This window comes from Ascaphus truei, chromosome 5, assembly GCF_040206685.1.
Source record: "Ascaphus truei isolate aAscTru1 chromosome 5, aAscTru1.hap1, whole genome shotgun sequence".
In the NCBI taxonomy this organism is placed as follows: domain Eukaryota; kingdom Metazoa; phylum Chordata; class Amphibia; order Anura; family Ascaphidae; genus Ascaphus; species Ascaphus truei.
In genome coordinates this window covers 294,281,042-294,304,269 of record NC_134487.1, presented here as the reverse complement: position 1 = coordinate 294,304,269, position 23,228 = coordinate 294,281,042, and the positions used below count along the sequence as shown (strand labels likewise).

Below are 23,228 nucleotides of genomic sequence, written 5' to 3'. Positions count from 1 at the left end.
CCATCCGGGGGCGTCTATGGGCGGGCCAATGACATCACGGAGCTGGTTCGCCCTCATCGGGCGAACCGCTCACGTGACTGCCCTATCGCACGAGAAATCAGTTTTGACTTCCACGCGCATGCGCCCGCACGCCGTATGGACGCGATCACTGCCTTTAGGCAGTCTGATCACTCGTCCGCACGGTCTGCCTATCTATGGATGCAGCCTAAGGCTTCGTCCATAGTGCAGGCTATGGGGCGAGGTATGTAACTCGCGCCTTAACAAACACTAGGACGGCAATGTAGTAGTGCATAGTGCGCGCGCGCCACAGGAGAGCGGCGCTTCGCAATGCAAACAAGTTTGTTTTGCAAGCGTGACGCCGGGGAGGTGGAGGAGGAGCGCGGAAGCTAGCGCGTTCTACTATGGATAAAGCCTTAGGGAAGTATAGCTGTATCATTTCAGCAGTTCAGAAGTTCTCATAATTTCGCTGAGGGTGGAGGGCACCTCTTCATTCCCGCTCTCTATAAGGCTAGGTTCCAAGTGGCCGCTGAGGTGCGCGCTATGGCGTGCGTGCTGCACACAGGGCACAGCCCTCTATGGGGCGGGGCCCAGTCGGTGTGCGTGCACGCACAAGCCGTGATGCGTGACCGCCTTGGCCAAAAGACAAGATTTTTGTCTTTTGATGCGGCGGCCGAGCATTGGCCGCGTCACGGCGGCGGGTTCAGCCAATGAGGGCGAACCAGTCACGTGACGTCATGGCCGCGCCTCCGTCATGCCCCTTCCCCCCCACCCCTGTCGGATCTCCTGCTCTGCTGGTCTGCGGCTGAAACGGGTGCACGCACCGCCAGACGCTCCGGCGCGCGTGCAGCCCTGACCACTGGGGCCGCAGCCTAACACATACAGTACTGGACCTGGGTGATCTGATCTGTCAGAAATCACGCTCTGTTGTGACACACTTAATAAGTATCCCCAGTGCTGAGGGAGAGAGCTGAGTAACCACAAGCTGAGAGCACTGGATATAGATGTTTGTTCATTGTGTTGTGGGAGGGTATCATCAATGTGTGGCTTCAGCAGGCAAAGAACGGCGAATTTCAGCACATCCATCACGCCCTTTACTGTCAGAAGCGCCTGCAACACATTGCTACAGGATGTTATTTTACTATCACTGCTAATCTCCCCAGTATTACACTAAACGATGTCGATGCCTTATATAAAATAATAATATGGGAAATAACTGGGCGGATGTTGGGATTTATGACAAGTTTTGCTTCCTGCCAAAAAAGTAAGATTTGTTTCCCAATTCCTTATCAGTGCTACTTCCAAGTACTTGTTATGATGAGGTAATAAAGAGGATTATTGTATCTCAATGGTTAGGTGACATCCAAAGTTCATGAATTTGATGCTGTCCATCTTTTTTTCTCTCTCCTATCTTAAAGCAGCAGACCGAGCAATATCCTTCATCTGTGTTGTTTTTAAAATAAATCAGTTCTGTACTATGAGAAAATAATTGTAGCATTTTTGTTAAACAACAACTTTTAAAGACATTTTTAATGTCACAAGCATTTTTGTTTCTGTAGCAACAATTTACAAAGTCACATCCCCTTCCTCTTCTGAAACAGGCTCTGGCTCTTGAGCCCTGCCCTCTCGCTAGCAGTGCAGCAATTGTATCTAGTGACTGCCTGGTCACATGATCTTCCACACAGAAATTTGCATCTTGGGTCCTCTTCTGCTGCACTGACAGGGATTTAATGAACCCCTGAGCCAAATCTTCGCCGATCGATCTCAGGAGAACGGATCGATTGTCAACTTAGCGAATCACTTGTCCGTGTGCAGATTGTATTGCTGCACATATTGAATGGAAAAAAAATATATATTTTTTTTTAAACGATAGCTTGAACTGCAGCTTTAAACAACAGAGCTTGTCTGTGACATGTGCAGGGTGACAATATACTTGTCTTTGTTGGGAGATTGTCTAATTGTAAAAAAATAACTTTTAAAAAAAGTCTTAGGAATGTATGTCTATGGTTAAGGTCCCGTGGGAGGCTGCTGCATGCACGCCTGGTGGCGCGTTCACAGCAGACAACCGCGATTTGCGGTCTGCTAGCGGCGGTTAGAGGCGCGGTGTAGTCTAAACGGTGCTCGGAGCAGAGTTGTTTCGATCCATACAGTTGACTAGAATGAATCCTGCACTCGTGGGGGGAGGGGGGGGGCACTGTTTGTTGGTCAATCACACAAGTTTGAATGTATTGACTCCAAAGACAGATTTTCTCTGCCCCTTTGCACCTGAGAGACATAAACAGACACGGTACCAGGTAAAGGGTTAAACATGACACTCCGGCCCTCACATCCTCGGTTACCGGATCACTTAGTTCCCCGCTCACTTCACCATATAAAAGCCGTAAAAAAAGGGATTATACACAGAGTTTTACAGTTTTACTGTAGTTGCCAAAATCCAGCCTCTGATTGGCTCCCTGGGGCACCATGTGACGCGTTGCCGCACGGGAACACAATCCTGATGTAGCCACTCCTGGCTGACGCGTCACAGTGTGCAGCGAGCCAGGAAGCGAGGCGTCACCGGGACAGCTAGGGAGGAGGTGAGAGGCGCGCACGCGGCCGCGCACGCCGCCGGCTGCACTGGGGACCTAGCCTATCTTGCATTTATTTATATAGCACCCACAGTGTACTCAGTGCTTTGCAAAAGAGACAATACAGCACATGGAATTATCATAAAATAAATGCAACAAACGAAGTCAGACAAGAGGAAAGGAAATCCCTGCCCCGGGGAGTTTAGGAATCAGAGTTCGGTGTTATAGAGTTGGCCTGTAAACTATATTGGATTAGCTAGGTGCAGTTAACCCTGTACTGTATTGTGTCCCTGTAATTAAATGTATATTTTGTATGGTTAATACCATATTACTAAACATATTTTTAAGAATCACTTTGGGTGGTATATGAATAAAGAATTGCATAAAGTTTGCAAATCTGTTCATTGTTTAAACAAAAGTGTCAATAAGTAGAATTTTCTGTGCAGTTTCTTTTAAAGCTAGCTTGTATCAGGCATGTATGCTGCATAATTAATGTGTGCATTGATACACAGGTGTGTCACGTATTTTACTCTGAATCTTTTTTATGACATCGGTTTCAAGGAACATGTGGCAACCCAGGCGGTCCTTCATAGTCAGGAAGAAAGAGTTGTTTTGAGAGGCGGAATTAAAGATAAGAAGGTGGTGTCTGTGTGAGATCTTCCAACCCCATCACTGGCTGATAATTCCTGCATCAGCAAATGGGTTTAACCCAGTGTTTTCCAAAATGGGATGTCCAAAAGACTTACCAGGGGGACCCAAAGCGACAGCAAGGATATACACACTGGGAGATACAGAAAGTGGCAAAGGCCAAAGAAGGTAGTAAGAGTGACAAATAGACAGAGGGCGCAAAAGAGTGACATTGTTAATCACTTAGTGTTAAAGACCTAAGGATCTTTCTCACGTTAAAATATCTTCAAATGTTAATGCACTAGAGTCTAGTGACTAGACCAGTGGTTTCCAACCTATGTGGCCAAGCAGAGAAGGAAGCAGCGTGGGCCAAAAGTGTGTGTGTGTGTGTGTGTGTCTGCCCCCTCAGACTCCTGTGACCCTCTGCCCCCTCTGCCTCCTGTGACTCTCTGCTTCCTGTTACTCTCTGCCTCCTGTGACTCTCTGCCCCCTCAGTCTCCTGTGACTCTCTGCCCCCTCAGTCTCCTGTGACTCTCTGCCCCCTCTGCCTCCTGTGACTCTCTGCCCCTTCTGTCTCCCTGTGACTCTCTGCCCCTTCTGTCTCCCTGTGACTCTCTGCCCCCTCAGTCTCCTGTGACTCTCTGCCCCTCAGTCTCCTGTGACTCTCTGCCCCCTCAGTCTCCTGTGACTCTCTGCCCCCTCTGCCTCCTGTGACTCTCTGCCTCATGTGACTCTCTGCCCCTCTGTCCCTGTGACTCTCTACCCTCTGTGACTCTGCCCTCCCCCCCCCCCCTCAGTCTCCTGTGACTCTCTGCCCCTTCTGTCTCCCTGTGACTCTGCCCCCCATCTTCCTCCTGTGACTCTCTGCCCCCCTCTGCCTCCTGTGACTCTCTCCCCTCTGCAACTCTGCTTCCCCCCCCTCTGTCTTCTGTGGCTGACTGTCCTGTTGTGGGGTGCCTCCGCAACTGAGCACTGTAATTAGGGGGGCAGAGAGTCAAAAAACGTTTGAAAACCCCAGGTCTAGACACTAATAGACAGTCTGCATTTTGCAGTCAACGCCTGGATATTTTATTGTCCCCTTGTAACTTCTTTGTCTGCGATTGTTTGAGCCCCAGCAGCTAGGTATAAAAACATTGTTGTTGCATGAATAAAAGTTTTTATTGGTGGTATATTTTATATTGGTACGCTCAAGATGTTTTAATATAGATTCAGCCCATGAGTTTGATGCTTTAAAAGATGATGGATTATGTGTTAGCGGGATCCTCTTGCCAAGTCATGGCACAGTCATGCCGCAGCTGCCGGCTGGTATCTAACACACAGACAACTTTGCACTCAGTACCTGGAAATGTGCTCATGCGCCTGGGGAAGCTTTCATTTGTCAAAAAGAAAAATATTCCACTAACTTGTAACATCTTATGAAAGGCGCGGATCAGGAGTTAGAAACGGGGATATACCGCGTTATGGAGCCTAATCAAGTTCAGACGTTGGTCTCATCTTAACCCGAAAACTGTTAGGCTGCGCTTATAGTGCCGGCGACAGTGACGCGACGTCGCGGCAAAACAAATGCATTGCTGCCGTCGCGAGCGCTTATAGTAAGTGCGACGCGACGGATTGGTCGCGATCGCTGGAAGTCATCTCTATTTGATTTTACAGCGATCGGCGCGTCGCCGGCACTATAAGCGCAGCCTAAGAGAAAGAATGCATCACGGCCATTAAATGACATGTAACATGTAGAAATGGCTAATTATGGGAGCAGTGTATCAAATTCCCCAAAGTGCTCCTTGATGCATGCTAAGGCAGTATTCCTCGCTGCCCTTTTGGGGGCGGGGGGGTTTAATATAGGCAGCTTTTGATTACCTTTAAATCTAATTACCTAAGCTGCTGATCGATCCATTCTTCTGTGATCGATTGGTGATTATGCTGGTCTTGGGGATAAATAAAATGCTGCAGCTGAATGAATCCTTCTCTCAGTGAAATGCAACAGCTACAACATTATATTATTAAGGATAACATTGTGTATCGCTGCAGCTTTCACCTCAGATACAGTCTCCGGCTGGGAACACTGCAACACTTTGCTATTTGTGATAACTTGTTGCAAATGCTCTTCCACTGCTGGGGAGAGAGGGCGGAGCTCAAAAAGAAGGGTGCCAGAGCCTGCTACTGAAACCAAAGGCTTAGTACATTAAAACTCATTAAAAATGGCATTGTGTTGGAAAACTAAAAACGCAGTAAGTATTATTTACTACAGAACTGATTCATTAAACAAAATAAAAACATAGGATTTTGACAGTTTGGCTCCTTTAAAGGGCAACCCAAGGCGTTATTTTTCTTCTTCGTTTTTTTTTAATACAGGTTTGAAGCAGGGGGTCTCCGGAGCTGAAACCCATTAATTTCAGTTCCAAAGACCCCCTGCTTCCAGAGATACTTACCTCCGAAGGGGGGTGTCGGTATCACTCCAGTTTTCCGCTTTGAATTGGGTGCATTGGCCTGTAGCACAGCGTGTTGAATCTGGGTGTAAGGCTCTTGCGTGTCCAGTGAAGATGTCTAGAGGAGATCTTAGTCATGTTTATTTGAAAGCAGCTAAACTCTTGTCTCCAGTGTGGTGTAGACAGCTTAATAGCATATTGAATAATGTGCCTAAGTATCAGTGTACTGGCAAAAAGGTCAGTTACATCACTTAATTATCCCCTCTTACGCGGTGCTTATAGTGCTGGCGACATCGGCGTGACGTCGCGTCAAACCAAATGCATTGCCGCCGTCACATGCGCTTATAGTAAGCGCGACGCGACAGAGCAACGGATTGGTCGTGATCGCTGGAAGTCATCTCATTTTGATTTCTCCAGCGACCGCAACCTGACGTCACCGTCACAAGCGCGGCCGTACTCTGTGTGCTGCACTGATGAGGTTATACAAATTCTACGCCTTAACAAATGGATATCCAATGGAATCGCCGGCATATAATTGCTGATTTATAGCTTAAAGCTGCAATTCTGCCCCTCCCCCCCCAAATATTATATATATATTAGAACAAAAAGTAGCGCCAATAGAGTAAATGCACTAGAAGCAAATATTAAGATATGGTGTAACCATATGTGAAGTTTGAACTTAAATTAGTGTGTACCAAATGACCAGTGTATAATACAACCTTAAAGTAATAGTAAGGTGAATCAAACCAAAAGTGAAACAATGTCCTGGAAACGTGCTGGTGAAGTGTCCAAAAATGGTGGATAAACAGTACAAGGTATCTTGGTCGCAGTGATATTTCCGCAGCTTTCAACAGGAATGAACCACATCCAGGGGGTATCTATGAAAAAGGAGAGAGGGAGGGAGAGGGAGAGGGAGGGAGAGGGAGGGGGAGGGAGAGGGAGGGAGAGGGAGGGGGAGGGAGAGGGAGGGAGAGGGAGGGGGAGGGGGTACCACATAGCGTAAATCTGGATAAAAATGTATTGGTACAAAAATAAAAAAGCCCCGAGATAGGCACACTCACAAGGGTGGCAGAAATCTCATAATGGAGGAATAGTCAGAAGGTCCGATGTCATCTGCATCCAGCAACAGACGCCACTCCCGTCCCTGCAGCCGTAGACTAGAGTATGTAGCCCAATGTAATGCACGGGCTAATAGCCGAGGGAACACAATAGCTAGTGATGGAGAGTGTGTGACGGCTGGAACTTCACCCAAACTTCCAGGAGACGCTAGCTTGGTAACGTGAGATATATATATATATATATATATATATATGCACACACACTGCAGCAGACCCTAGACGTTGCCCAGCCTAGAGATCAAGTGGGATTTCGCAGTGGATACAACAGAATGGACCCAAATTGACCTCTCCTCCCCTGTCCTCTCCCCTCTCCCCTGTCCTGTATCACCAGCTATCTGCTGTCTCTGCAATTTACTCCTGTATGTCCCACCATTACCTGAAGCTCTTAACATGTCCAAAACAGAACTAATACTCTTTCACCCTTCCACTGCCATTCCTAAACCTAAACTCTCCCTCACTGTCACCCTTACACCCAAAACTCTCCCTCAATGTCACCCTTACACCCAAACTCTCCCTCACTGTCACCCCTACACCCAAACTCTCCCTCACTGTCACCCTTACACCCAAACTCTCCCTCACTGTCACCCTTACACCCAAACTCTCCCTCACTGTCACCCTTACACCCAAACTCTCCCTCATTGTCACCCCTACACCCAAACTCTCCCTCACTGTCACCTCTACATCCAAAGTCTCCCTCACTGTCAATTACACCACAATATCATCAACACCATAAGCCCGTCTATGGGTTATCCTTGACTCTGATCTCTCCTTCATTCCTCACATTCAGTCCCTCACTAAGTTCTGCCATCTCCACCTTCGAAATATCCCCAAGATACGCCCTTTCCTCACCCAATAAAATCCAAATTCACTCAAAACTCATCCTGTCCTGCCTTTACTACTGCAATATTATCCTAGTTGGCATTCTCCTTGTCCGTCTCTCTCATCTCCAATCCATCCAAAACACTGCTGCCAGACTAGTCAACCTCACACACTGCTCCCCTTTTGATACTCCACTAAGCATATCCCTACACTGGCTTCCCATATCCTCTAGAATAAAGTTTAAAAACCTAGCTCTGGCTTAGAAAACTCTCAACTACGTTGCCCCCGCACCCCTATGTCTCAGCCCTCATCCCCAAATATATCCCTAAACGCTCCTTACATTCTGCCCCCAACATCACTCCAACCTACAAGACCTCCTGTGCTGCCTCCTCTCTCCAGAATTCCCTACAACGCACTATCACTCTCCCCCAGCTTTCACACATTTAAAAGGCCCCTGAAAACTCACCTTTTCAAGGAAGCCTATATGGAATACCTCTAACATCTAACTCCTCCCTCCCCTATTCAGCACCATTTGGGATCAACTGTGTGACTGGACCAATCTCCACGCTAACACCCCCTAACAACCTCACCCCAAACCTTAATGGGATCAGCTGTGTGGCTGGACCATTCTCCAATAGGTATGAGGGGGATAGGGGAGTGCTACACTAGGGGCCTTCTTCTCCAACCTATGTTTCTTCATAGAAATTCTTTTCATACAATATTATAGCACCCCAACTCCATTTTTGAAAGTAAACATCGTTGGGAGTGCTAAACTAGGGGCCTTCTTCTCCAACCTATGTTTCTTCATAGGAATTCTTTTTGGACCATACTCTACCCTGATGTATACTCCATCCCACTATGAGCAGCCACTTTACCTTTGGTTTCAACATTTTTCTCATTCCCTCTAGAGTCTAGACTGTAAGCTCTCAGGAGCAGCGCCCTCATTACTTCTTTGTATCTGTTTGTGCATGTCTGTCCTTATTTGTATCTAACTCTGTTTATGTAATTATCAAATCTCTGTACCCCCATTGTACTGCGCTGCGGGATATGTTAGCACTTTCCAAATAAACAATAATTATAATAATGGACCACATCCAAGTTGTACAAAAAGGGATTTTCCAAAGCAGGATCTACCACTCAGTTTAGGATTCATAGATGATGAAAAAGCATTTAATTCTGTCAACACCTCTGCAGTTTTAAAGCCTTTAAGAAGACAAAGAGTTGAGGAAGCAAACGTTGATATTATAAGGAACACTTATAAGAATGCCACGTCAAGTTTTAACATAGTTTGGTGAAAGCATAGCAGGGGAAGGCATAACACTTAAGTGGTTATATTTCAAAGTGTGAATATTTTTAAGTATCTGGAGTTCAACAGGATTTAGACAAGAGGTGAACTTTAATCTGCCTGGAACCTTTAGCAACTTCTTCTACATGAGGATATTACTGGGCAGCTTTCTATGAACTCACTTCTCTACACTAATATTCTGCACTTGCTAGCCTGCACCACTACCCTCCCCTACTCTACTCTACTGGTTTGCTCACAATCACCAAACTTGATTTCCTTACTATCCCATCCCCCAATATCCTCACCTTTTGTTATCCTGCTGTTTTCTGCAACATCTTTTCTCAATAACACGTTCTCTTCCTTTAATGTACCTCACAGCTCTCCTTACTATGTACACACACAACTCCTCCTGTCTTCTTCCCTCTCTCCTTCTTTGTACTGATGGAACTCCACTGATGTTTGCACTCACTTCTGCCACCCACCTCCTCTCAGCGTAAGAGCATATGCTTATATAAATCTTCCTCTCACCTCCTGTCCCTTGCCCTCCTCCTACCTGCACTCTTGGCTGCTGGAGACATTTCTCCAAACACGGGCCACTGCCATATCCCAATTTGCTCTCAACTGTGGCCTTTTCATGTGCAATAGCTAAAAGCTCCAACTCTTCCAACCTGATATCTATTCCTTGCTCGCCCCCTGCGTCTCTCCCTTTTTCATTCTCTGGAATGCTTGTTCCTCTCTCTAACAAAACACTAGCTGTACATGACCTGTTTTTCTCTCGCTCTCTTCACCTCTTTGCACTGACAGAAACTTGGCTCTCACACTCGAGGCAGCTCTATGGCGGTCTTTCTTTTTCACACACACACACACACACCTTGCCCCGTGGGACATGGGGATGGAGTAGGAATACTTCTCTCTCCTCACTGAGTTTTAGCCCCTACCTAACCCTGATTCTCTGACATTCTCATCCTTTGAGGCCCAAACGATTTGCCTTTTCTCTCCACTCTCTATGCATTGCTGTAATCTGCAGGCTGCCTAACTTCATGCAAACACTCCAATTTCCTTTCTGACTTTGAATCCTGGATATCCTTCTTTCTCTTTTCTCACGCGCCCACTCTCCTCTTAGCAGACTTTACCTGTTACATTGATGACCCCTCTCAGTCCTGGGCATCTCTCTTCCTCTCTGCCCCTGATGAAGCTTTTGTAATGAGCGAAATGTGTAGGGTTCGCTAGGTGGCGCTAATCTCCTATTCAGAAGGATTGGCAAGGACTGACAAGGCTTTTCTGGCAAGCGGCCAGTAGAGGCGCTTTTGACGTCCGACGCCAGAAGTGGGTGTGAGAACCCGAAAGTGCGCAACTTGATCTGAGCACCGGGCACTCGGCTGTCGCCGGCAGCTGCAGTGCTCCATAGGCGCGAGATTCAACGGGCTGCCCCACACCTTCTCTCATCTGCAAACTGAGGCTGAACATTACGGCGCACCCCACAGGTACCAGAACCAAAGGGTTGTGCCCTACGGACTGGCACTGCGGCTGGAGATCGTTCAGCACAGCAGTGATTATGAAAAGCCTACTCCTTGTTATCCTCTGATGCTGCACTCTATTTATCTTGCGTGTAAGTGAGACTTGGGGGCTTGTGGCCCAATACATATTTTAAATTTTTCTAAGAAGGTCGTACTTGTCTTCTGTCCTGTTTTTGCATGTACTCGGAGGTCCCCTGGTAGGACCTTGAAGAGCCGAGGCCCTTAGAAGACAAAACACGTTGACCTTTATTTTACACCTATTATACATTATTGGGACTATTAGTAGAGCATTGGTACATTTATTGTTTGTCTTCCTCAACCTCTATGGCACCCTCTGTAGGCTCAGCTTCCTTTCTCTTCTCTCTATATACCCCCTCGTTGGGGTGACCTCATTGACTCCTTTGGATTCACGTATCATCTCTATGCCGATGATAAACAACTATATTTATCTACACCTGACCTTTCACCCCATCTAAAGTAAAAAGTGCCTATCAGCTATCTCTGCCTGGATGGTCCTTCGTCGCCTCAAGCTTAATATGGCTAAGACAGAACTTCACATATTCTGTCCCAAACCAGGTCCCATTGTTCCCTTCTAAATTACAGTCAATAACATAACTATCCACCCAGTCTCGCATGCACGCAGCCCAAAGGTTAGATTCAACTCCTCCCTCTCCTTCTCATATATAAAACGCTGTTACTAAATCTTGCTGCTTTTTCCTTCGTAGCATTGCTAAGATACGCCCCTTCCTATGTTCCACTACCACTCAGACACTAATGCATGTCCGTATTCTCTCCCGCATTCTTCCACCCTAACACCTGTCACTAGTTTTAAATACCTGGGCTTATGGTTTGACTCCCACTTAACATTCGGGATGCACATTGATACCCTGACAACCAAGACCTATGCCAAACTAGGGGTACTTTACAGGAACAAATCCTCCCTAAGTCTCCTGGTCAGAAAGCGTATTGCACAGCAGATGCTAATGCCAATTATTGACTATGGAGACATAGTATATGGCTCGGCTCCTCAAACCCACCTTAGCAAACTTGACACCCTCTACAATTCAATTTGTCGTTTTGTTCTCCAATGCAACTACAACACACATCACTGCGAAATGCTCAAAGAACTAGATTGGTCATCACTAGAGTCTAGGCGCAAAGTTCACCTTTCCTGTCTCACCCTCAAATACTTTCTGGGCAAGCTACCCAGCTACCTGAACAAGCTCCTCACCCCTACCACATGCAGTACCTATCACCTGAGATCAGACTCCAAAAGACTATTCATGGTCCCAAGACTCAACAAAGTATCCGGACGTTCCTCCTTCTCCTTCCGTGCACCCCAAAACTGGAACAACCTACCAGAGACTCTCATATTCTTTCAAATCTAAGGCTGTCTCACACTTTAATCTGGTCTGTAACTGTTTCATACGCTCATAATATATATTTTCTTTAACTGTGCATGCAATGTCTTGTATATAAATGTATACCTTGTTCATTTATGTAACTGTATTTGTAACCATGTATTATTTGTTTTACTCTGTGCCCAGGACATACTTGAAAACGAGAGGTAACTCTCAATGTATTACTTCCTGGTAAAATATTTTATAAATAAATAAATAAATAAATTGATTACTGTAACATTCTTCTGTCTGACTTCCCTGCCTCACATCGCTCTCTGTTACAGTCCATTCAAAATGCTGCTGCCCCAATCATCTCCTGCTCTTCTAGACGTATATCTGCTTCCAACCTCCTGAACCCTCTCTGCTGGCTTCCTATTCATATCTGTGTAACACATGTTCCCCCACCCTAAGGGACATTCACTGCTGTTACCTGCTGTTGGTGCTACCTGTTAGGCTCACAGAAGGCCCTGACTATCCACCGATGTTGTTGGGGATAGACAGGACAGGCTTTCGGCCATTTGTTCTGGACCTGCACTGGAAACATTACAATTTGCAGGGGAGAAGATGGAGATCGCCGCACCTATTCGTTCTTTTTCCTGTCTCTTCAGGTAATACCCAGCATGCACCTCTCCATACTCCCAACTGTCATCAAAAAAGGGAATGAAGAATATCGGTGTTTGTTGAGTTTAACTCAAACTCATTTGTGTGATAATTAAAATAAGGAATTACCATTGAAGTCTAATGCTGTTGCTTTGTAAAACCCTCAGTAAAAGCTCATTGGCAAAACCCCAGGCAAACGGAAACAAACACACACAAACAAATCTTCCTGCCAGATACTGTAAATAAAGGGTTTTATTTTAATCAGACTGTATATCTGCAATAAATCCAGTCCACATGTCTTCTGTTACCATAATGATTGTTACTCTCTATCCTTTGTGACAAATTGCTTCCACTTGCCAACTCCTTGTTCTTAAAGATATTTCAAAGAGTATAAGGCACAAGTACTTGGATAATAGGGATGTCAATAATTGCTAACGCTCTGCACTTATTTATGGACATTTGTTACAGATTAGTATGTCTTTAAACATAGTTGTGGGCTGACATGGCATTTCAATCAGCGAGCTTTTTGAGGCTTATTCGTGTTTATGCGTTAGTGGCATCTGGCTGAAAATTGGCAGTTTTGTCCCGGTCTCAACAGGCCAAATCCAGTAAAAACGTATTGGAAAACACAACTTTTAAAGAGCGATTAACACTGTTGAACAGACTTCTTCTGGAATTTCCACGGTTTAGGCCCCTATTATATATATATACAGTGTTCGACAAACCTATACAGTTGCACGCCCCGGGCGAGTGGATTTAACATCGTGGCGAGCTCCTATTGGCCCAAGCAGCACACGTGTTGTACTAGGTGGCGAGTAGATTTTTTGGTGATTTGTCGACCACTGTACAGGCATACCCCGCTTTAAGTACACTCACTTTAAGTACACTCGTGAGTAAGTACATATCGCCCAATAGGCAAACGGCAGCTCACGCATGCGCCTGTCATCACATCCTGAACAGCAATACCGTCTCCCTACCTGTACCAAAGCTGTGCGCAAGCGGGGAGACTATAGAGCCTGTTACAAATGCGTTATTTACATCAGTTATGCACGTATATAACGATTGCAGTACAGTACATGCATCGATAAGTGGAAAAAAGTTGTGCTTCACTTTAAGTACATTTTCGCTTTACATACATGCTCCGGTCCCATTGCGTACGTTAATGCGGGGTATGCCTGTATATATATTAGGCCCCTATTCTACAATTTAGGTTATGGTGGGTGAAAAGGTGACTAAACACCCTCCACCGTATAGCATATAGCAGTGGTGCGCAAACTGGGGGGCGCAAGATTGTTCAGGGGGGCGTGGCGGGTTGCAGAGGCCCAGCGCTCTTCCCCCAAGATTAATGCCGGAGGATTGTGTGATGTCTCTGCAATTTCACCTACCTTCTCTTCTGCGACGCGTCGCCATGATAACGCGGCGTCAAATGACGCTGCAGGGTCATGTGACGTCATGTTCGCATGGCAACGTCATGTGACCCCGCGACGTCATTTGACGCCGGAGAGGAGGTAAGGGAGGGGGGGGCGCGAGCAGGAAGGGGGCGCACGCTGGAAAGATTGCGCAGCGCTGGCATATAGCATATAAAAATGATTACTTGTGAGCACAATCATATGTCTTAAACAGGTCTGCAACCCCGCTTTTCGCCATTATCACCTCGCATACAGTGCTTCCACTGTAGAAGGGATTCTGGGAAATGACATTCAAATGAGCACACAGTGCCACCTTTTGTCTCAAGTTCATTATTACATGGAGCCATTAAGACAATGCTCGCTGTTTTAAACACAGCTTTTAAACATAGCCTGGGATGAGATGCAAAGCCTGTGAACCCACTCACAGACAGACTGTTTCGACCTTTGATTGAGCCACTGATTGAGCCATCTTTGCTGAAGCTGAGATATCCTGAAAAGCTGACCTTTTGGTAGTCCTCGAGCACTGGAGTTGAGCCCCCCCAGTAAAGGGGTCTCCGAAGATGTTAACATCTCCCCTCAAACGCAAGTCTAAGGTCTAACCTATGACCCCTGGCGTTAAACCACAAATCACATCACAAACAGATTATCTGTACATATATATATATATGTTTAACTCACAGGATTACAGTGTCACTGGATATTCTCCGTTACAGGATATCACTGCAGGGATATGATGTGTGTATGGTAGGATCTGTGATTTTTTTGATAAAAAGAATACTGCAGTAAATCTGAATCTATTTGAGCGCGACCCAGAATATTTCCTTAACCTGGCTATTTTAAGGATCCGTAAGAGATCTGGGTTTAAATAGAGAAATACCGATATATTAGATCGAAGGTATATTTGTTATATTTGGACATTTACATCCAAAGTCCAAAACCCAATGAGTGCAACTACAGACATAATGGAATATACCTTGTATACAGGTTTTGATGAGCATTAATAGTATGAGTAATAATAATAACTTTATTTCATATAGCGCTTTTCACCCAGTGGGACTCAAAGCGCGTCACAATTACAGGATAGTGCGTCATTGGTGAACTCCAGTCTTCAAGGGCCAACAACAGGTCAGGTTTTCAGGATATCATGGTTCAGTCTTCAACTGAGCCTCTGATTGAGCCACCTGTGCTGAAGCAGGGATATTCTGAAAACCTGGCCCGTTGGTAGCCCATGAGGACTGTAATTTGCTAGCCCTACGTTAGATGAATATCTACTACAGCTGCAAACAATTTGGTGAACTCTTACTGAAGTGGCTGCTGTTATTGATGCAGCTAGCCTCACAGCTACATTCTCGTTTTCTTGCTGTGCTATGAACTTGTAACCGGGGAATATTTGTGTGGGAAACCGCAGCGCTCGTCTGCTCATTAAAATCATTTCTACTTTAAGGGGATTGGTCACTTGGGATTTCGAAAGCAAGAAGCAGCACAGAACGGGAAAAAAGCTATCTGGTCAGGAAACTTGTTGCTGCCTCTTAACGTTATAAATACAATTGTATCTTTTTATAAATGATCAAAATAACACAAGTTACCATTCTTCTTCTTCTTCTTTCATTTTAAATGATTAAAGCAGCAATCCCGTCTAAATTAAAAAATATATATTTTACAATGTTTGAACCACTGGGCCACTGAGCTGAACGGTGCTATTTTCGGGGTCTGGGTACCCCCTGGCTCCCCGATACTTACAGTTTTGGTTGTCAGTTCACTTCCTGTTTTTTTTTATTTTAAATATGGCATTGGCGATCATCCAATAGGAAGCCGCCACATCCATGGTGGCTTCGACTGAGCCACTGATTGAGCCACCTGTGCTGAAGCAGGGATATCCTTACAACGTGACCTGTTAGTGGCCCTTGAGGACTGGAGTTGGTTGGCTGCCTCTGATCTAGCTTGTATAGTGTTAGCTAAATATCTCTTACCTGCCTGCGCATTAGGTACAAGACTTCCATAATGCTCTTTATACCACATCGTGTTCCTTTCTAGGGGATACCAAAAATAAAACACCTCCTTTTGTACCCATTTTATAATGACCCGTCTATTCAACGTGGCGTCTTTTCTGGTCCCGTGAACATGTTTGTTTTTTCCCCAGTGGCTGCCCAGATTTCCGTGGACTCTTGCTGTACCAGTGGCTACGAATGGGCGTCTCAGAAACGCGAGTGCGGCGCCGTGCCGGTTATCTCGGACTCCAAAGAGTGCAGGTAGGAGCGCACCTGGGGCCACTTTCCGCCATAGTTATCAAAGCAAAAAAAATACTATTGTTTCCCAGGGGACTTTTTATTCTTTGATAAATGTGTAGTTTTGTTGCTCCCGGTTTGCAGCTGGAAGACTTTAATAAATGGGGGTCACTTACTAAGGTCACCGATGCATCACTGAGGCAAACCCAGTGCATCAATCCCATCGTGCATGTTTAACAAACACACACAATACCCCCCTGTAAGCTCAAATCCCAGACGCACCTCACCATATATATATATATATATATGTATGTATGTATGTATGTATGTATGTATGTATGTATGTATGTATGTATGTATGTATGTTAAAAAGGAGTTCTGCTGGGTATGTGACAATGTATACAACAAGACAGAGATCCCCAGTGCCACATCAAACATGACCAATCACAGAGATAAATACGTATCTGTTTTCCCTCATACTTGAGTTACTGTATGACCTGTTGGTGGCCCTTGAGGACCGAAGTTGCTCACTCCTGGTCCAGGAGGTATTTGCAGAACTTCTGGAAACCAGGAGCAAAGGGAACAGTTATCCCCGCCTGAATCTGAACGTGGGAGAGCACGGTCTCCATACTTTATTTACAGTATATCGTGTGAAAAATGATTGTCCTGCATTTCTCCAGGAAATCTGGATTTAAGGCGATCACCTTCTTATGTTTATCTGTTTGACTAATGATTGCTTCATAATTACTTTGCCATCAAAGAACAGCGCAGGAAAGCACCGTTTACTCAAGCCCTCAGTTTTATCGACAAAAAGTGAACAAAAAAAGAATAATATTTTGTTACCATGGAAATATTAAAAGTTTAAAATATATATATTTATACATTTAAACTATTAAACATGCCACTGTCATTAGTTCACTTTATCCCTTTAAAAAAGATCTGATCCTTTTGTTGTTCAGTAATGGAAAGGGTAAGATATTAGGAGATGATATTTTAGGCGGGTGGAAAGTTAATATATGAAATTGTGGTGCAGATGAGTAATGCAGAGTTTCCTACAAAATATTAAACACAATGTGAAGTACTGACAGGTTATTTTAATGTTCTGTAATGAAACCAATGTGCTGTTTATAAAACCCGTTGGTAATCAAAAACAATGTGATACTCTCTGTGAATACACATTTGTGTTGGATCTGTACACTGCTTGCACTTGGTACTAATAGTGATAAAGTGACAATCTATTTCTTGATGCGTATAAATACAAAGTATGCAGCAGTGCATCTCTTAACTCACAAATTCCACTCCTGTGTTTTCCTGGATTTAGAAGGGTAATGCCAGAGGCGGAAATAGGTATTTTTGTACAGAGGGCAAGTTCCACCAACTGACCCCCCCCCCTCCAGTTTATATAAACCCCTCTCTCTCTCTTCCCCCCTCTGTCTCTTTTTCCCTCTCTGTCACTCCCTCACTATAATTCTCTCCCCTTTTTCGTCTGTTTCTCCCCCTCTCTCTCCCCTCTCTCTCTCCCCTTTCTCTCTCTCTCTCTCTCTCCTCTCTCTCTTCCCCTTTCTCTTATTCCCCATTTTCTCTCTCCCCCGTGTATCTATCTCCCCCTCTTCCTTCTCATTCTCTCCCTCTTTCTTACACCCGCTCTTTCTCCCTTCCTTCCTCCCTCTCTCTCACTTCCTCTCATTCCCCCCTGTGTTCTTCCCCCATGGCCCTACCTGTGGCGCGGGAGAGGGTAAGAGCCGTCATGGCGGCAGAGGGAGGCCCAACCAAGCAGCGGACATTAGGCCTGACTCCCAGCTCTCCTCTGCCGCCAGGCGCAGGACAGACATCCCCTCTGAGACGCAAACAATCTCATTGCATTTATTACAAAAATCTCTTCTATATACAGACTTATTGGGGTCCATTCTCGTAGCTCCGAAGTTGTCATTGCCAAACCGCATGTTCAGAAAATCTATTCTCTATTGCAAACCTTATCTTCTAAACCGCTTCTAAAAAAACCCAGCAACAAACCGCCTGGTTTAACAGCAAACCCCCGGATTGTACGCGCTTTAGAAGCAGAATGACCTGACGTGGCGCTAACTCCATCCCCAGTCTGACTTCTGTGTTTTGCTCTCTCAGCCAAACCCATATTTCAGGCTCTGTGTGGAACTCGCAAAAAAAAATAAATGCGCGTTTTTAGAAGCGGTTTGCATAACGGAGTTACTAGAATAGCAGTTTTATTTTTTTTAAAAATGCGAGTTGGAGGCTTTTTTGACAAAACGATGGGATTGGCAGAACCAGAGTGAAACCGCTTCTACAAAAGCCTTTTAGACACGGATTGCACATGCGAGAAAGGTTTACAGAATAGCAAAGGGCAATTTAGAAGTGGTTTGTTATACTTTGGAGGTATTAGAATAGGCCCCTGCAATAAAAAGGGCAGGGGATATTAAGTATTTTAATCAATCTGGTACTTATGAGGTTAACGTTGGTTAGAAATTGTGTTAAAAATACAATAATTGTTTGTGACAGGCCAAGACCTATCACGGCAATGTATATTATATAGTCTCTCAAGAATGAATTGATTCTCCAAGTATGTTGTTTCGAGTAAATTACTCACATAAGGTCAATGGGATCACTCATACCACGATCGGGTGTATTACCCTCTATGCAGCACGGCTTAGTAGACTCATTGAAAGCACATTGCGCAGGAGAAATGTGGGTTGGCTAGAGTAGCCGTGTGTATTAACCCTGGTTGCATATCTAAGTCACATGCTCACAAGTGTGCTGCTCGTGACAGATGGTACAGGTAGTCCTCATTATCCAACGTTTCACTTTACAATGAATGGCATATGCATCGCTTTACAATGCAACCCTAAGGACCGTTTTTCGACGCCGGAATGCGTTATCCAACGCTCACCGCCACTGATTAACATGGGACTCACTTTACAACGGTTCCAACGCTACTTCCAGGACGGATTCCGTTGGATAACCGAGGACTGCTGTATATTGGGACGGATTGAGGGGAGATATTGTTTGAGGAACCTTTGCGGAAGGTGAAAAGTATCAACTAGGTAGCAGTGTATTATTAACCCTTGTCCCATATGCAGGTCACATGCTCACAGGTGGGCTGTACGTGGCAAGGCCCCCATATCTGTTCTGACAATGAGAGTTGAATCCAGAGAGGGTTCTACTTTTTTATAAATCTACATTTTGGGCCTCCGATCAATATGCTGAAAAAAAACCCCCCACCTACCCCAGGCAGGAAAAAAGTTCAGATCCATTCAAATGAATGAGACTAGAATCTTATCCGACACCAGAGCAGTATATTGAACAGCGGAATTAATTATACAACAGCAAATCTGTTCAATAAAAAAAGTTCTGTTTGGACTTGCCTGAAAGATAAACATTTCTTTTTGCTCAAAGGCATATATCCTTTCCTGAATTCTATTAGCTAAAACGCATAAATCCTTCGTACGTGTTATTAGAACTTTGCTTCAAAGTCCTAAAAGCATAGAGTGTGGGGACAGGCAGCATTAGCCAAACACTACAATTATACATCCCAGATAACTTCGTTTTGCTTTAGGCTCTTCTGGCAACCGTAAAAATATTCTGATTCAGCAGGGGTGGCCAACTCCAGTCCTCAAGGGCCACCAACAGGTCAGGTTTTAATGATATCCCTGCTTTAGCACACGTGGCTCAATCAGTGGCTTACTCAACGACTCAGCCACCTGTGCTGAAGCAGGGATATCCTTAAAACCTGACCTGCTGATGGCCTTTGAGGACTGGAGTTGGCAAGCCGAAGACTGAGCCACTGATTCAGCCACCTGTACTAAAGCAGGGATATCCTTAAAACCTGACCTGTTGGTGGCCCTTGAGGACTGGAGTTGGCAAGCCAAAGACTGAGCCACTGATTCAGCCACCTGTGCTGAAGCAGGGATATCCTTAAAACCTGACCCGTTGATGGCCTTTGAGGACTGGAGTTGGTCACTCCTGTTCTTGAACCTCTGGCTAAAGAGCAACATTTATATTGAAAGCAAAGTAGAGGAAGTGAGAACTTCTTACTAGAGTAGATCAGGAAACCCCATGCTGCTTTAATAGCGCACCCTCGGGAGAGGATAACAAACAGATGAAAGAAGGCTGGGGGAGAAGCCATTTAGGTGAGCGGCTGTTTAGGTTTTTGGCTAGAAATGCTTCTTGTGAAAATCAGTGGTATACGTTAAACTTTAAATTCTGGCACCAAAGAGATCAACCCAGCAGCTGATAAATACCAGAAAAATCCTGTCTGCTTTGCCCTTTTCAACTGACTTAATTCATTTCAAAGCTGTTTGGGGTGTCTGCAGTGTCCTCGGCAGAGCCAGATGTTCCTGTGCTTTGTTTCAAGCCGCCCCACAATGCATTAGACATAAACACACACTTTTACATTTAGCCAGGGAGATGGAAGACATATTTGTAATCAGTATTCTGGGGGAACTGTCTAATTTTGTATATTCAATTGGTCTCTTGAAAATGATGAGAAAAATGACTTGCAATTATGGCACAAATTGCAATATTTGTTCATCATCTCTGAGGAATAATATGATACATTTTGACAGGTTATGAATTGTACTTTGTGGGAGATAGTAGAATGACACAGCCCCATAGAGCTTACATTCTGTTTTTTAGTACCAGAACTTACTTAAGAACAAGGAGATAAAGAGCTTTATTTGTCAAGATTTGAGATTTCCAAAAGTGGGGCAAATGTAGAGGGGAAAATAGCAGTGAAAAGCAAGTGTTCCTCTGACATTTTCCTTTGACACATGTTGTTGCATTTTTTTCTCAGATTACATAACTAGGAGATTTTGATACGTAAACCCCCAAAGTGACTGGTTTTATGATTATTTGGAGTTTGCAGGGATTTCAACTCTATGATCTAGTGCAGTGTTTTTTAACTTCTTTTTTATTTATTTTTAGGAAACCTATATAATTATATTGTGAAATTCCGTGGAACCCCAACCCGCTCTAATAGCGCGTCTGAGATCAAATGTATTGTAAGGAACCCCAACCCGCTCTAATAGCGCGTCTGTGATCAGATGCATTGTAAGGAACCCCAACCCTCTCTAATAGTGCTTCTGCGATCAGATGCATTGTAAGGAACCCCAACCCTCTCTAATATCGCGTCTGAGATCGGATGCATTGTAATGAACCCCAACCCTCTCTAATAGCGCTTCTGCGATCAGATGCATTGTAAGGAACCCCAACCCTCTCTACTAGCGCGTCTGAGATCGGATGCATTGTAAGGAACCCCAACCCTCTTTAATAGCGCATCTGAGATCAAATGTATTGTAAGGAACCCCAACCCTCCCTAATAGTGCATCTGAGATCAGATGCATTGTAAGGATCCCCAACCCTCCCTAATAGCGTGTCTGAGATCAGATGCATTGTAAGGAACCCCAACCCTCTCTAATAGCGCATCTGAGATCAAATGCATTGTAAGGAACCCCAACCCTCCCTAATAGCGTGCCTGAGAGCAGATGCATTGTAAGGAACCCCAACCCTCTCTAATAGCGCGTCTGAGAGCAGATGCATTATAAATTATTCTGTAGTGCTTGCCATATGGAAGAGAGGAGAAGCTCTGGAAAGCATGTCTTATAATATACATTTTTAGTCTTTCTTCTTAATTCTGTATTCGGTACAATTTTCAAATGTCCTGAAAATTGCAGGGAACCCTTTAGGGATATTCGGGAAACCCAAGGGTTCCTAGGAAGACCTGTTGAAAAATGACATCTTGAAAAATAATGTGTGCACCTTTTATATGCCACAAGTATTTCAGAGATGCATAGAAACGCTTAGGCTGATTAGGAGCACTTGGGCCTCCCCATTCCCCCATGTGCTGTAATAATGTAGACCCTGCTGTTGTTTTTGTCCTATAGAAATTAAGTAAATTATTTGTCATATTGGATGTGCATTCGGGATTCTGCGCTTACTGTTTACCAGTTGGCTCAATTCAATATATAATACTGTGGGTTTGGGTTTGGGTTTTGAGTTCGCTCAGATTGTGTGTGTCTAATTTGTAGGAACCTACTATGGATTTTTTTATAATCCGTTTAGCATATACGTTCTCTCCACGTCTTCCAGGAGAGCATTATTATTACTGTCTCACATCTCCCACCACCCCATTAGCTTCCTTCCTGCTCCGTTCTATAAACCCTTGTTCAGTAACTTTTTCTCCCCAGGAGAATACTGTACCTTGTTTGTTCTGAATCTTAAGTATTCTATCTTGTCTTCCTCATTTCCTCCAAAGTACATATACGCTGAGGCCCTCATCTCTTTTATTGCAAAGCTTTTGGTTTTAACTAGAGATAGGCAAATTATTTGCAGACATTTAACTTTGCTGCGAATGTGGCGTTTCTTCGCAGACGCGAATCCTGGTGGCGCAATCTTCTATCGAGCGACTTCTCTGGCTTTTTTTTTTTTTAAACAAAATTATTCACGCGAGCGTTCGAATCGAAATGTTACAACATTTGCTGAATGGAAGGCTGCAACATTCGAATTGATCGAATGTCCAAATATTTGACCGGCGAATGTATGAAAGTTTTGATGCGTTTATCGCGCATGCGCACGGACAAAAACGGAAATGTTTCGTAACATTCGCTTATCGAATGTAATGGCTTTCGCAAAAGGGGAGGGCCAAGCGAATAGGGGCTCGGGTTTAGACATTTGCCCGAATATTACCATGACAAACTTCAGGTTAAATATTCGGTTGCGAATCGAATTTTGTTGCAAACACTGCAAAGAATTTGTGGATCGATTTTTGGTCCATTTGCCCGTCTCTAGTTCTAACATGTCTTTATTTTTCTTGCCCTTTTCTTAAACTTGTCCATCATGTGGCTTCTAGAACTACACACGGCAGTGGTACCAACCTTGTTTCTCCATGTCACAGCCACTCTAGTACCCCAGAACATCCTGTTACCCTGAACACCCAGAACATCCTGTTACCCTGAACACCCAGAACATCCTGTTACCCTGAACACCCAGAACATCCTGTTACCCTGGACACTTAAGTTCATCAAACATGATGTCTAGGTCTCTTCCTTCCAAAGTGGCTGTCGCCATATCCTTAACCATATTTTAATTGGAGGGGGTGGGGGTCTGTTGTAAAGAGGCAGTCTGTGCACGGCACTTAAAAAAAACCTGTTTTTGTTTTAATATATGGAGCCATTGATAACCTTTATTGGAAACGAATTACCTGAGCTGCCAATCGATTCATTCTCCCATGA

At 44.6% G+C, this 23,228-nt stretch overlaps 1 protein-coding gene across 2 annotated transcripts in view; it reads left to right on the top strand.

The window, feature by feature from the left end:
* The window catches only part of FBLN1 (fibulin 1), a 108,199-nt gene that overhangs the window by 5,124 nt on the left and 79,847 nt on the right, over positions 1-23,228 (top strand). For both annotated transcript variants that reach the window (XM_075602743.1, XM_075602744.1), the window contains exon 2: positions 15,906-16,014. In XM_075602743.1, the coding sequence (XP_075458858.1) occupies positions 15,906-16,014 (109 nt within the window). The remainder of the gene's footprint in view (positions 1-15,905; positions 16,015-23,228) is intronic.